At 41.8% G+C, this 15,069-nt stretch overlaps 1 protein-coding gene across 1 annotated transcript in view; it reads right to left on the minus strand.

Annotated features, from left to right (window-relative positions):
- The window catches only part of cacna1sa (calcium channel, voltage-dependent, L type, alpha 1S subunit, a), a 60,099-nt gene that overhangs the window by 24,477 nt on the left and 20,553 nt on the right, over window positions 1-15,069 (minus strand). The window contains exons 21-26 of the mRNA XM_080000230.1: window positions 11,807-11,894; window positions 11,613-11,720; window positions 11,466-11,518; window positions 11,231-11,377; window positions 10,238-10,439; window positions 8,493-8,651 (exon numbers count right to left, since the gene is read on the minus strand). Coding sequence (XP_079856356.1) covers window positions 8,493-8,651; window positions 10,238-10,439; window positions 11,231-11,377; window positions 11,466-11,518; window positions 11,613-11,720; window positions 11,807-11,894 — 757 coding nt within the window. The remainder of the gene's footprint in view (window positions 1-8,492; window positions 8,652-10,237; window positions 10,440-11,230; window positions 11,378-11,465; window positions 11,519-11,612; window positions 11,721-11,806; window positions 11,895-15,069) is intronic.

The raw sequence follows: 15,069 nt of genomic DNA on the forward strand, positions 1-15,069 counted from the left end.
GCAAGTCAAGTCACACTTTATTTATAAAGCGCATTTCATACCAGGGCAACACAATGCGCTTTACACGAAGAAAGAAATACAAACATCAGAATGCCCCTGAAACAACAGCAACAACAAAAGCAACAACAAAGACAACAAAAACAACAATAAAAGCGACTCCAACCAATCCGGTCACAGCCCTTTAACTAGCGTCTCTGAATTACGGGTCAAGTTTTTCATTCTGACCTCGGGAGGGAGATCCTTTTGACACACTCTCTCAGAAAACACACCCTTCTTATGATCCTTTCACTGTAATATCACAACAGAAACAACAACAACAGCAACAGAAATAGCAGCAGCAGCCACAAAACAACAACAGCAGCAGCAACATCAACTCCAGCAGCAGCAACAACAAAAAACAACAGCAAAAAAAGACAACAGCAACGCACACGCAAAGACGTCACTGGGACTGGAAGTGGTAGCTCTCACCGGAACCAGAGAACTCACTCATGTTAGAGACGGTTAAGTTGAGGTATAAGGTTAGAGATGTTTAAGTTAGGGTATAGGGTAGAGAGATGCTTAATGTTAGCCATAAGGTAAGCAAGGGTTAAGTTTAGGTATAAGGTAAGCAGCAACCACAGCACCAGCACCAGCACCAGCACCAGCACCAGTAGCACAGACAGACAGACAGACAGACAGACAGACGTCAGTCAGTCAGTTAGTCAGTCATAGACTGTAGCGAACAGCAAGGTTTTTAACCTGCTTTTAAAAGTATTCAGTGTGGGGGCCTCTCTCAGGTCCCTCGGTAGGGTGTTCCATTTACTTGTGGCATAGATACAGAGGGCAGCTTCTCCTGCTTTACAGTTGGTACGAGGGATAGTTAAAAGACCTGTGGACCTGAGAGTTCTTGCTGGTTCGTGTATAATTAGCATTTCTTTTATATACTGAGGTGCAAGGCCATTTATAGCTTTATATACAAGTAGCAGAATCCTAAAATCAATTCTAGTTTTGACTGGGAGCCAATGTAGAGATCTAAGAACAGGTGTGATATGTTAAAACTTCTTTTGTCCCAGTGAGAATGCGTTCAGCCGCATTAACTGTAGCCGCTGCACAGCTGATTTAGGGAGGCCGGTGAATAGGCCATTACAGTATTCCAATCTACTCGTTATGAATGCATGGATTTATTTTTCGGAGTCTGCTTTTGATAGGAGGTGAAGGAGATGCCACTTAATTTTGAAATGTTTATTAGATGGTAGAAGGTTGATTTTGTGATTTGATTTATATGGCTCTTAAAATTTAGATCGCCGTCTATGATTACATTCATTCTTCTGCTTCATTCTTGCTCTCCAGGGACAAAGAACTAAGATGAGCTGCAATTTTCTGTCTTTGAGCCTTTGCACCAAAGGTGGGTATTTCTGTTTTGTCTTTGTTCAGTTGTAAAAAGTTCTTTGACATCCATGCATTAATATCATTAGTACACTGAGTGAGGGAGTGTATGGGGAGTTGGTCATCAGGAGATAGCAGATGGTTTTAGCCGCAGGCAGGGTGATGTGTTGAACCATGGAGGAGCCGACAATGAGCATGGATGGAGGTCCGGCAGCAGAGGAGTTCCAAGGGACAGCAGCAGCCGAGCCAGGAGAGCACCTTCCTCCTGGAGGCGGCGCAGGTAGGTCCAAGTCAGTGGAGCCACCAACTGGCTCGGGAGCGGATGCCCGGGCAGGGGATGGATAGTCTGGCGGCAGTGGGAATGAGGCCAGCGGCGGTAGAGACCGTCTTGGTGCCCTCGATGCCACGGTGGACTGTGAGCCCCCGCCCAAAGGAGGGAATTCCCGCATATCCCTGGCATCGACTGTGGGCTCCAGGGCTTGGAATCTGTTCTCCAGCCGGAGAGTCTCCAGCATGGAGCTGCGCAAGGAGCGAACACAACGCCAGCAACGGCTCGCCGCCAGAGTCCAAGGCTCTGGGGTGGAGCAGGTCTGAGACTTGGGCCATGGCTTCTCTATCACAGCCGGCGGGGCGTCAGATGGATCTGACTCACCCGCAGTGAGAATGGATCTGGTCCATGGGAGAGTGGAGTCTAAGTCCGATTACAGCAGAGGACATGGAGCAGGAGATGTGCTTAGCCTGAGTGCTAGTGATGGAGGTCAGACGCACAAACAGTTCATCCTTCTTCTTCACATCCTCACGCAGGCTGTGGATGTCTTTGAAGACCAACTTTTCTCGAGCCTTCGACCAGGCGCAGACAGTTCCCACAATCCGTGGAGGTTGGCATCGATGCCGGCATAGTTAGCAAAACGCTAGGCTAACAGGCTAGCTAGCGTTAGCCGAGCGCTTGCCGAGCCAGGTTTCACAAAACCTGGCTCGGCCCTCCAAAATCCAAAAAGACAGTTCGGGCGAGGGTCAAAGCCAGAAAAAAGTAGGGATATCACAGTGCAAATAATCTGAAATCCGTATTCCAAAATCAGGTAGTTTTGGAAACAATTCAATGAAGTAGTGCAAACACAAAAGACGTTACCAATTGAAAAGCAGATGCACATGCTTTGTGCATAGAACTTGCCTATTTGTAAGTAAGGATTCTTACTCAAAACATCCTCTTCAATCCAAAAGGCAATTTAACTGAGATAAATTATGAACCATTTAAGAGGAGCTGCTCAAACTTTGTGCAGAACATTTGTCTACTGGAAAGTAAGGATTCTAGCTTAAACACTCATCCTACTACAAGGTAGCATACATAAAATAAAATAAAATTAGCAAAAAGGTTGCACAGTGACCACATTGCACCATATCCATCATCCATCCACTATTCAAAACCTTTGAAAATTCCACCCTAAAAATAGTCACTTGCCAATTCTAAGCCACATGTGCATGTGTGGGTCAGAGGTCATCTCTCAAATTCTGACATTTCCCTGAATGTTACTTCAATAGTCTTGGACAGAAAAACATTTGATCCAGTGCAGTACTGCAGAAAGAGACCAAGCTCCCACTTGTCTCTTTCTCTGATGTGACATAGCAGGTGGTTGGATATGGTAGTTTCTGATTGGGACATGCACATTTGCAACTTTATGGACTTTTTGGGTTTGGTTGGAGATGTACTATGTGTACAAGAGACCAGGTGGAAGGGGAGTAAGGCCAGGAGTATCGGAGCCGGGTACAAACTGTTCTACCATGGAGTGGATGACAGGATAAATGGGGTCGGGATAGTATTGAAGGAAGTATATGTCAAGAATGTTTTGGAGGTGACGAGAGTGTCAAACAGAGTGATGAGCATGAAGCTGGAAATTGATGGGGTGATAATGAATGTGGTCAGTGCATATGCTCCCCAAGTTGGGTGTGAGATGGAAAGAAAGAAGAATTCTTTAGTGGGTTGGATGTATGTGAGATGGGTATGGGTGAGAAGGTGATGGGTAAGTAGGGGAGTAGGGGATGGTAGCTCAGGAGGTAGAGCTGGTTATCTAGTAATCTAAACGTTGCTGGTTTGATCCCAGGCTCCTCCTGCTAGCATGCTGTAGTGTCCTTGAAAAAATGGGATAGTCAGAGAGATGAAGAAAGTAGACAGGAGTACAAGCTGATGCGACGCAGGCGAAGAGAGAAGTGGCAAAGTCAAAGGCATACGGCGAGTTGCATGAGATTTTGGACATTAAGGAAGGAGAAAAAGACTTCTACTGATTGGCAAGACAAAGGGACTAAGCTGGGAAGGATGTAAAGCAGGTTAGGGTGATGAAGGATAATGATGGGAATGTGCTGACTAGTGAGGAGAGTGTGTTGAGAAGATGGAAGGAGTACTTTGAGGAGTTGATGAATGAAGAAAATGAGAGGGAGAGAAGAGTGGATGATGTGGGGATAGTGGATTAAGAAGTGCAGCAAATGAACAAGAATGAGGTGAGAATGGCATTAAAGAAGATGAAGAGTGGAAAGGCAGTTGGCCCAGATGACATACCTGTGGAAGCATGGAAATGCTTAGGTGAGATGGCAGTGGCGTTCCTAATGAGACTGTTTAACACCATCCTGGAAAGGGAGAGGATGCCGGAGGGGTGGAGAAGAAATGTACTGGTACCCATCTTCAAGAATAAGGGAGGCGTACAGAGCTGTAGTAACTACAGGGGAATAAAGTTGATCAGCCACAGCATGAAGCTATGTGAAAGGGTACTGGAGGCTAGGTTAAGAGAAGAGGTGCGGATCAGCGAGCAGCAGTATGGTTTCATGCCAGGAAAGATTATAACTGATGCAATGTTTGCTCTAAGAATGCTCAAAAGTACAGAGAAGGCCAGATGGAGTTCCACTGCGTCTTTGTGGATTTAGAGAAAGCATATGATAGGATGCCAACAGAGGAAGTGTGGTATTGCATGAGGAAGTTGGGGGTGGCAGAGAAGTATGTAAGATTGGTACAGGATATGTATTAGGGCAGTCAGACAGTAGTAAGATGTGCAATTAGGGTGACGAAGGCATTCAAAGTGGAGGTGGGATTGCATCAAGGATCAGCTCTGAGCCCTTTCTTGTTTGCAATGGTGATGGACAGGTTAACAGATGAAATCAGGCAGGAGACTCTGTGGACTATGATGTTCATGGATGACATTGTGATCTGTAACGAGAGTAGGGAGCAGGTTGAGGAGAGCCTGGAGAAGTGGAGGCATGCATTAGAGAGAAGAGAAATGAAAGTCAGCAGGAGTAAGACAGAAAACATGTGCCTGAAGGGGAGGGAGGGCGGCGAAAAGCTGAGAATGCAAGGAGTGGAGGTGGAGAAGGCGGATGAGTTCAAGTACTTGGGATCGACCATCCAAAGCGGTGGAGAGTGCGGGAGAGAGGTGAAGAAGAGAATACAGGCAGGGTGGAGTGGGTGGAGAAGAATGTCTGGAGTGATCTGTGACAGACGGGTTCCAGCAAGAGTGAAGGGGAAGGTCTAGAGGCTGTGGCACTGACAAAAAGGCAGGTGGCTGAACTGGAGGTGGCAGAGTTGAGGATGTTGAGATTTTCATTGGGAGTGACAAGGATGGACAGGATTAAGAATGAGTAGATTAGAGGGACAGCTCAGGTTGGACAGTTTTGTGGAAAAGGGAGAGAGGCGAGATTAAGATGGTTTGGACACGTGTGTAGGAGAGATGAGAGTTACATCGGGTGGAGGATGCTGAGGCAAGAGGAAAAGAGGAAGGCCGAGGAGAAGGTTTATGGATGTGATGAGGGAGGACATGCAGGCTGTTGGTGTAAGGGAGGAAGATGCACAGAACAGAAGGTATTGGATCCACTGTGGCCACCCCTAATGGGAGCAGTCGAAAAAAGAAGATGGGTTTGTTTTGAGATCCACAAGTACGGCATCCAACCCTTTGGCACTTACTGACTCCCGAACTGCTGCAAGAATTGGTTTCCAACATTTAATAATGAATGCAATTTGCTGCCGAGCTCCTTGTGCCTTCCAATAATCTTCAGAAGTTCTGTTCAGTTAGCATAACAGAACAGATGTGTACAGAGAGAATGTTGATTATTTCCTCCTTGTCTGCATTTTTTAAGTGGTTTACTTCCTCAGTCACAACATCTTTCTCAGATGGGCTTATAAAATGAAAAAACTTTTTTGGGGGGAGAGATAGTGCCTCTATCGAATAGAATGGTGCCAGTTGCATCGGTAAGTTGCCAAATCTCCATCCATAAGCAAAAATCCAATTAACTTTGGGGCGAATTCACAAAGCAATGGATTGCGGCCACCAATAGCACCATGAATTGCGCATCAGTTGCGCTCGCTATCTGCTCCATTTTAGCATCCCATTTACAAAATATATTGTGCTTATGATATGTGAGCGCATCTGATCGCAATTATCCATGTGGAAAAGTAAATAATCCATGCGTCAGCGGGGGTGGGGGTGTCCCCATTGGAGAGTCATTACACATTTACACCACTGCTGTACACTTGCCTGTTTAAGGAATTATCAGTTTTAAATTAATGCGCCGGTGTTATGCCAAATCCTGACAGGCGGTGTGAAAATAATCAATATATATCTATGTAAAATATACAGTGTATATATATATACATATATATATATGTATATATACTGTGTATATGTGTGTGTGTATATATATATATATATATATGTATATATATATATATATATATATATATATATATATATATATATATATATATATGTGTATATGTGTGTGTATGGATATATCAAATCTATAATTTATACTTTTACTTAAGAAATTCTAGTTCTCACTGATTTATATATATACAGTATAAATATATATAATATATATATAATATATATATATATATATATATATAAATATATCATATATATATATATATATATATACACATACCTATACCTATAATGTCAAATGTTATTTACAGATCACTGGAAAGTCTGGGCGTGACACCCCTTATAAATGCGCTTCAGTTGCAAAAGCTCCCTGAAGAGGATTGTGCAGCGCTGCCTTTTTTTTGTCTCGCACAGTTACCACCGAATCTCTGCAGATGGTGATAGGGTCAATAACTGCTTAACCCTAACCCTTTATTCTGCTGATTGGGGTGAACTGGTATCAAACCCAGTCACTACAGACGACTGGCTCTGTTCAATGGTTACTCTGAAAGGTGAATTTATCAGTATCATATAGATCAACCACAGACATTAGAACTTAAAACCACTATTTTGTAATTTAGAGAGCGGGGCATGAGTAGAGTCTCAAGCATGTGGGGAGACTGAGGTACGCTTGGTGATCATGGCCCTTCTTGAGGCATTTCTGGGGGTTTGGGACTGTATGGAACCCTGCATGGGAACTAGAGGGTTTTCAAGAGCCTGGGGACTGTTGGGTGGTTGAGGACTGTTGGGAGGACAGTTTGAAGAGGTTAGGGTTAGGGTTAGAGTTTTGTCTTGCTGCATATGTAAAGTCTCAGAATCCTGAACTGGATCTCTTCATCAAGGCTTTGGATATTATGACAGTTTTGCAAAGGTTCATCTGAGCCCTTCCGACAATCCATGAATCCATGTCTTCCAGTTTGCCTTTCTTCGAAATCCTTTTTGGGAAAAAAAGATTCTTCCCCGGATATCGTGCCAAATATGTGGATAACTGCTCCACATTCATCAATCTGATGGAGAGTGCCATAAAATCCCATTAGGATTTATTGTGGGGACCTGGTCTCAGCTTTTCTGGCAAGAAAAACAGAATTAAAACAATTTAGAAAATAAAACATTGTTCTAAGCCCCTAATTCAAATCTATTGATGATGTCTAAGGGATATGTGTACAATGTGAAAATTTGACAACATCTTTCAAATGTGGTAATTTAATTTAGTGGTGGTTTGTTTTTACACTCTAGACCCCATGTTCCTTATCAAAATATCTTCCTAATGGACCAATAAGCCACCTCTGAAGTGGACATGCTATCCTAGCATGTAAAGTAATCATATCAGCATTTTCTATACTGAAATTGAGGAAAATTATATTTAGGTAATTATCGTCATTATCACCCAGCCCCTTGTAGGCCTTTGTAAATATGATACATTTTGGTTTAAAAAAAAAAGGGCTAGGCCCAAGTGGAAACATCTTCACTGTGGTCCTAATGTTAAATCATTACCAGCTATTATAATAAGCTATCTGTTCAATCCACTGAACAGTTTGTGTGCGTTCCCCCGATTACACGTATGGCTGTATTGAATTGCTTACCTTGTCTTCTTGGAGTTTTCCAGACACTCCTCAGGAACGCCTCAGTTCCTAAAAGCCACAATGAAATTGTCAATTTCTACAAAAATTTAGAAATAAATATCCAGATAGCTGACGTTAATCAGCAAGTCTCATCTACCAACTAATCAGTTACATGTTCACTGTGACCACAATTAACCCACACTAACACACATTAGAATTTCATTAAACCAATTAGTTAACACTCTGACTCACATTCAGTCAGTCACAGAGTAAAGGCTGGTGTATTTGAATGCATCATTTTGCCCCGAAAAACACATTAGTTTAAATCTGAAACTAGCTACTGAACCAATTTTAACTTCCTGCATATCAAACAACAGTAACTTTGTTCTACAGTAGCAACAGCATATGTAGTTAGCTGTTACAAACCCCACATGGGCATACTACATGAAAATAAGGTTCAAAGTATATGTCAGGTAGGCTTTTATCACTGAAATTTTCTTAACTTACCTTAAAATGATGGTGATAGATAGATGTCTCATTGCCGTGTATGGTCACTGCTTTGGTTGTTGGCAGTGGCACTCAACCGAATGATGTCACCTGTCTTAATTGTTTATGCTTTTACACAATAATTATTTATCCACACGATCACGAGAAAACAACTTTGTTATCACGTGATCACCAGATAAATAAGTCGTAATCTCGGGATAACAAAAATAATAATATTGCATGGTCTCTACGGACTTCCATACTAAGACTTAGCATTGTCACATATGTTTTCTCTTTGTTTCAAGGTTTTTTTTTTCCAGGTATATGAAAAAACATTATTAACACTATTGTTTTAAATGGCAAACATGAAGACATGTAAAGTGTCTGATAGCCATACCTGCATTCCCAGACACATTGTGTTGAGCATTATGAGGAGGAACATGAGGTATTCGAAGTAGCAGGAAGTGACAATGTACCAGACCTGGTACTGGTATGGGTTCTTGGGAATGTAGCAGCGCAGTGGTCGGGCCTTAAGAGCATACTGGACACATTGACGCTATAGAGGGTGGGAGGGAGACATAAATTGGTTAAACAGTGTAACACTTACAGTGTTAGCATGGGTAAACACTTCTCTGTATATATGCCTAAATACATCTGTGGAGGTAAACATTGCAGGTTCTAATCCTGCACTCAGTCATTTGGTTGCTGTAAATCAACCTTTTTTTCTCTTATATTGTTTGGTACTCATACACATTTCTATAACACCCATGTTCCTTTGGGTGTATGTTTTACATGCTTACATTACATTTAGCAGACGCTTTTATCCAAAGCGACTTACAATTATTCAAACACCGATGGACGCAGCCATCAGCAGCAATGAGGGGTTAAGTGTCTTGCTCAAGGACACTACAGCATGCTAGCAGGAAGAGCCTGGGATCGAACCAGCAACCTTTAGATTACTAGCTCTACCTCCTGAGCTACCATCCCCTAATCCCCCCTATGTTCCTCCAAGTGTAGGGAAATAATTGTAGATTTGCATAGAAAAAGGTTGTCGAAAAGCTTGCACTTAGAAATGCATTGCAAACATTTAGGCCTGCTGTATGTGATTTCTGTAAACTGCATTGTAACATTAAACGTAAAAATCATTTGTCATTTTCAAAGCCATTGTTTTTCATATTTGCAGTGAGGTATCATAGTTTACTGTGACATACATTTTTTTGGTGGAAATAAATAGTGCATTTATGTCATTTTACAAAATACAAAACTCTAAGGCAAATAAATATGATTATAAGCATGTACTGTCATGTTAATTGGACCATTTATTTTGTTGTTCATTACAGTCAGAAGCAACTATATTAAAGGACCATACCAGCATCAAATTGGGTTTTAGCCGTTTTCCTAGTCAGCACACACGTTACCCCTGACCATTTTCCTATTTTTTTTTTGTGCATCAAATTTTCGGATTTTGGAAAATTCAAACAATGTGGTGAGAAACCTATACCATAGAATTATCTCCTGGTCCCACTGACAATTGCTTGACATATTTTTGTCAAAGTAACTTAATTTTGCACTATTTTGTAATTGTTTTTTCCATTTAAAAGGGTGGAAGCCCAATTGCTTAAACAATTACAAAATAAGATCTTGCCTAGGGCACCACAGGAGCCAGGACCATCACTGCATAAGCATCAGATTCTAATAACAATCTTACCAGACTGTACTGCTCGAAAAACTGGCACATTCGATTCCCGCCTGGGGCGCTGTTGGCACCGTGCTCCGGCGGGTTATCTCCCAAATAGGAGCCTTTCTGTGTGGAGTTTGCATGTTCTCCCCGTGCTCACATGGGGTTTCCTCCACCTCATGTCAGTAAGGACCCCCACCAAAAACATGCACCCATCATCGTCTGACCAGCGATGGACACTTATCACCTGGTCCCCGGGCACGTCCACGTATGCTGCCCACTGCTCCTGGCTGTGCCCCCGGAGGAAGGACAAGCCAGGATGGGACAAATGCAGAGGATCCATTTCACCGGCCACCATCAAAGCATGTGCGTGTGTGTGTGCAAGCATGTGTTGTAGTGTGGTGTGTTGCATGACAAATAAAGACTGTTTCTTCTTTCATTTCTCACATGCCATCATAACCCACCTGGTTTTTATCCAGCTCACAGTTCTTATACTCCTGCTCCCCTTGCTCTTGGAAGGTGACAATGACGAAGCCCACAAAGATGTTCATCATGAAAAAGGCAATCAGGATAATATAAATGATGAAGTATATGGAGATGGCCACACGGTTGTTGTATACTGGGCCAGAATCCTCTAGATGTGAGTCAATTGCTTTGTAAAGTAGCCTGGAGTAAGGAATAATAATCAGACACATAACAGGAAATAAAGATCACACAATTTTACCCAATCTGGAAAAGTTGTCGTTTCTTTTCTCCGAACCTCGTTAGCTGCTTTGTCAATTTATTTTTCAAATGCATTTCATATGTGGTGCCATGTGGTTGATTGTGAAATGTCCCATTCCAAATATCACATGTGAAAAATATTAAACACACAGTAACAACGCATCATTGTATGTGTTCAACTTTGGTTGTAATTCTGATAAAGTGAGTCATCTGAAGCTGTCTGCATGAAAACTGCTTTTTATCCAACAAGCTATGCTTGAGTTGATGGCCTTGGTGGATGTGGTGTGGGGATGGTGTGGTTTGAGCAACACACCTGACCTGGATCTGTATAATTGGGATCAGGGTGGCTGCATACTTTTTACTCGTCGGTTGGTCTAACGAGCAGCAGGTAAAACCCCCATCTCCACACACATTCAGGATAGGAGCCTGTGTCATGACACCTGCTATCTGCTCCTGGGCTAATTCCAGCTGACCAACTGTCTACAATAAACTAGTGTTTACAACACCTTTCTTCTGTGCCGGAGGTCCCCGAACACGCCACTTGGGTGGCGTATGGTAGGCGAAGTGGAATGTTACTATAGCCTTGAAATTTCCCTTCACAAATGCTGGTCGGACTGGGACCAGCTGGTGTGAGCAAGTATTGTTTAGCCTACCACTTGGATGTATGTTACAGGGTCGTAGAACCTGGCTGTAAAACCTGACAGTTTACAGAACCGCAACTGATAATGTCTTACTTTGGCCATCCCTCGAAGGTTGAGACTGTGAAGAGAGCTAGCATGCCATTGAGGATGTTGTCAAAGTTGAGCTCAGAGTTGATCCACTGCCTTTTGCAGACCTCCATCTCATTTAGCGCTCCCTCTTGGTATTTAACATACCAGCCTCTGAGAAAACACAAAAGGGAGTTAGAAAATTCAGAACAAAGCATTGAATACCTTTCGATGGGATTAGAGTTCATGGATATTTCCTCACTGGCATGTTTCCTCATTCATTTGATCAGGATCTGTGCAAGCATAGAACTTTCCCTGGGAAGGACACAGAGATTTAATTGTATTACATTATATTTATTACAGACCAGGAATGGAACTCCATTTGACCCACCCTTATGAAACACCTCACCTTGAAGAGCTGGACTCCAATGCAGGCAAACATGAAGTCTAGTAGCATGGTGACCAGTACAATGTTTCCAATGGTCTTTATGGCCACAAATACACACTGTACCACATGCTACACATAAAGAGGAAATTAAGCATGAACAAAACATCAAATAAATTAGCTGTGCCATTCATCAATGCCTTCAGAAGTCAATTTACCTTTAATCCCTTAGCCCTGTTGATGGCCCTTAGGGGCCTAAGTACCCTCAGCACCCTTAGTATCTTAACCACTGAAATGGCACTGGATCTATGGGATAAACACAATCATACATCGTTAACAGATATAGTAATTTAACCTTTGACACGGTCAAACAAAATACATTTTTTTCATATCTAAAATAATTTAATCCAGACTCGCACACTTAAAGATTAATCACCACACTAGACTAAGAAACAACTGGATCAGGCAGGTTTATCACTCTTATATTAACCACAACTCAAATAATCCAGTTTGACAAAATGGAATCAATTTAAGATCCTAATGGCCGATATATCATATTAGTAGGCAGGCTATGCAACACTCCAAATATCCTTAATATATCCAATAAACATCTATGGTCCAAACTGGGATGACCCACAATTTTTAGTCAAACCCAAGTGGAGTTCCTTTTTCCCAGACCTAAACTGTGCATTGAATCGCATTGCATCGATCCAACCCCAAGCCAGGCAGCCAGTTATCCAAAGCAGGAACTGTTAACTCTTTCATGCAGTCCTATGGTCTCACAGATCCATAGAGGAAATCAAACCCCACTACAAAACAATTCTCATTTTTCTCTCCAGTCCACAAAAGTTACTCTAGGATAGATTATTTCTCAATCAACAACTATCTATTCTCATCAGTTACCAATTCACAGTATCATAGTATTGTTAAATCAAACCACTCTTCAGTGCAATTGGACATACTTTTTCGTGATAATGTACAGCCCCAACGGTCATGGCAGCTTGACCCCTCGCTACTGTTATGCACTCAATTTAAAGTATAAATCCATCAGTAAATAGACCTCTTCCTTGATATAAACAACTGTCCAGACATATCAGGACGTACTCTGTGGGAAACACTCAAAGCCTATATTAGAGGTCAGATAATTTCTTACACAGCCCACATGAATAAACAATGGAATAAACATCTCCTAGAAATAGAAACCCACGTCAGAACTGTACCAAGAGCATCTCCTTTTACAAATAGAATTTAATAAACTCTCCTCCCATTAGACAGACAAGAATCTATTTAGAACAAAACACTCATTCTATTGACATGGAGACAGAACAGGTAGATTACTCACTATTATCTCAGACAAACATCCAGTAACTCCCAAATTACAGAGATAAATATTTACCCAGACACAACCACATGCGACCCTCAACTTATTAGCAATCAAATTAAGAAATACTACCCAGACATACTTTTTCTGACATAGAAACAAATAGATGTTCAATACAATCTTTCTTAGATGCACTAGATATCCCCACTCTCAATTCAGATGCTCAGACCTCCCTTGATAAGTCACCCACAGCCAGTGAGATACAAGCCACTATTCAATTCATGTTGAGCAGAAAGGCCCCGGTAACAGATGGGTTCCCGATTGAGTATTAGAAGGCATTTTCTTCCAAACTAATACCCATTCTTAATGCAATGTATGATGAATGACTATAGAGTGGCCATCTCCAGCCAACCCTCAGGCAAGCAACTATATCAGTACCGTTAAAAAAGGATAAAAACCCACTTGACCGCTCATCCTACAGGCCCATCAGTCTCCTATGCTGCGACTATAAAATAGTGACCCAATCTCTCGCAACCCGGTTAAACAATGTAATACCTACAATCATACATCAAGACCAAACAGGTTTTATACCAGGGCGCCAACCATTCTCTAATGTGAGGCGACTCCTTAATATATTACATTCAACCCATCCAGTACAGCTGCCTGAGGTGACCTTACCACTAAACGCTGAAAAGGCATTTGATAGGATAGAGTGGGAATACTTGCACATAGTCTTAAGGAAATTTGGATTTGGGGAAACGTTTTGCAAATGGATTACAATTCTATATGACAGCCCCAGTTCTGCTGTTAAAACGAATGGCCTAATATCAGATTATTTACAAAACATAACGGTACCCGCCAGGGCTGTTGCTTGTCACCATTTCTGTTTGACATAGCCATGGGAACCTCTGTCTATTGTGATCAGGAATGATGAGAGAATTAGGGACATCACAATGGGAGATGCAATTCACAAAGTTTCACTATAAGCTGATGACCTGTTGCTCTATGTTGCCGACCAGGCACAGTCCAGACTTCACCTCCTACGCCTGCTAGAGGAGTTTGGGAGCCTCTCAGGCTATAAGTTAAATTTAACCAAAAGCTTCCATTTTCCTGAAAATATTGGTAAATCACTAAAATATGACCAGTTCCCTTTCAGGATTGAACATAAATTCTTCAAGTACCTACACCTAAATATAACTAGTTTCTTTAAAACTCTCATAATAGCAAATTTCAATACAACGTAAGAACGTACAAAAGCAGATTTAGAACAGTGGTCGTGCCTTCACATTTCACTAGCTGGACGTGTTAACACCCTCAAAATTACAGTATTACCAAGATTCCTGTATTTATTTCAAGCACTCTCTGTTTGGCTCCCAAAACAATTATTTGTTAAACTAGGAAAATATATCTAAACTTTTGGATGGAACAAAACAACCCCCCGAATTAAGAAGATATATTTGGAAAGGCCTGAAGGAGGACTGAGTCTCCCTAATATTCTTCACTATTACTGGGCAGCAAATATCTCCAAACTGCAATTGGGTGGCAGCTTTTTCTGAAAAAGATGGGCCTGCCTGGCCGACACTGGAAATCACCTCACATGCATCAATCTCCCCAATCTCCTTACTACCTGCTCCCTTGTCAGCATGCACTAATACTAAGATATGTATGCAATCGTGTAGTCTCCAACTCCATTAAAATCTGGATACAATTTCGCAAACATTTCATTCTGAATCAGATAAATGGCCTTTCTCTCCTATCTCTTAACCATCTCTTCACACCCTCACAAATCGATTAAAATTTTGCTTTTTGGCACCGAGATGCACTAATCTTCTTTGATGACCTATTTGATGACAAATCATTCATGTCTTTTGAACTTTCACACAGAGAACATGATATCCCAGAATCACACTTTTTCAGATATCTGCAAGCTTGCAGCTTTGCTTCCAAAGATTCACCTACTTACCCCAAACCGTCAAATAAAGATTCCACATACAAACTATTAAATTTGAATCCATTAGACATAGACATACAATATTGTCTAAAATATTGATCCGCCAACAAGGACCAAAATATGGGAAGCCTGGAAACACGACCTAGAAATGGTTATCCCTGAGGATAACTGGGCAAATCACACCTCCGCTATACAAACTTCCTCAATCT

Source organism: Zeus faber (assembly GCF_960531495.2).
Source record: "Zeus faber genome assembly, chromosome: 5".
In the NCBI taxonomy this organism is placed as follows: Eukaryota; Metazoa; Chordata; class Actinopteri; order Zeiformes; family Zeidae; genus Zeus; species Zeus faber.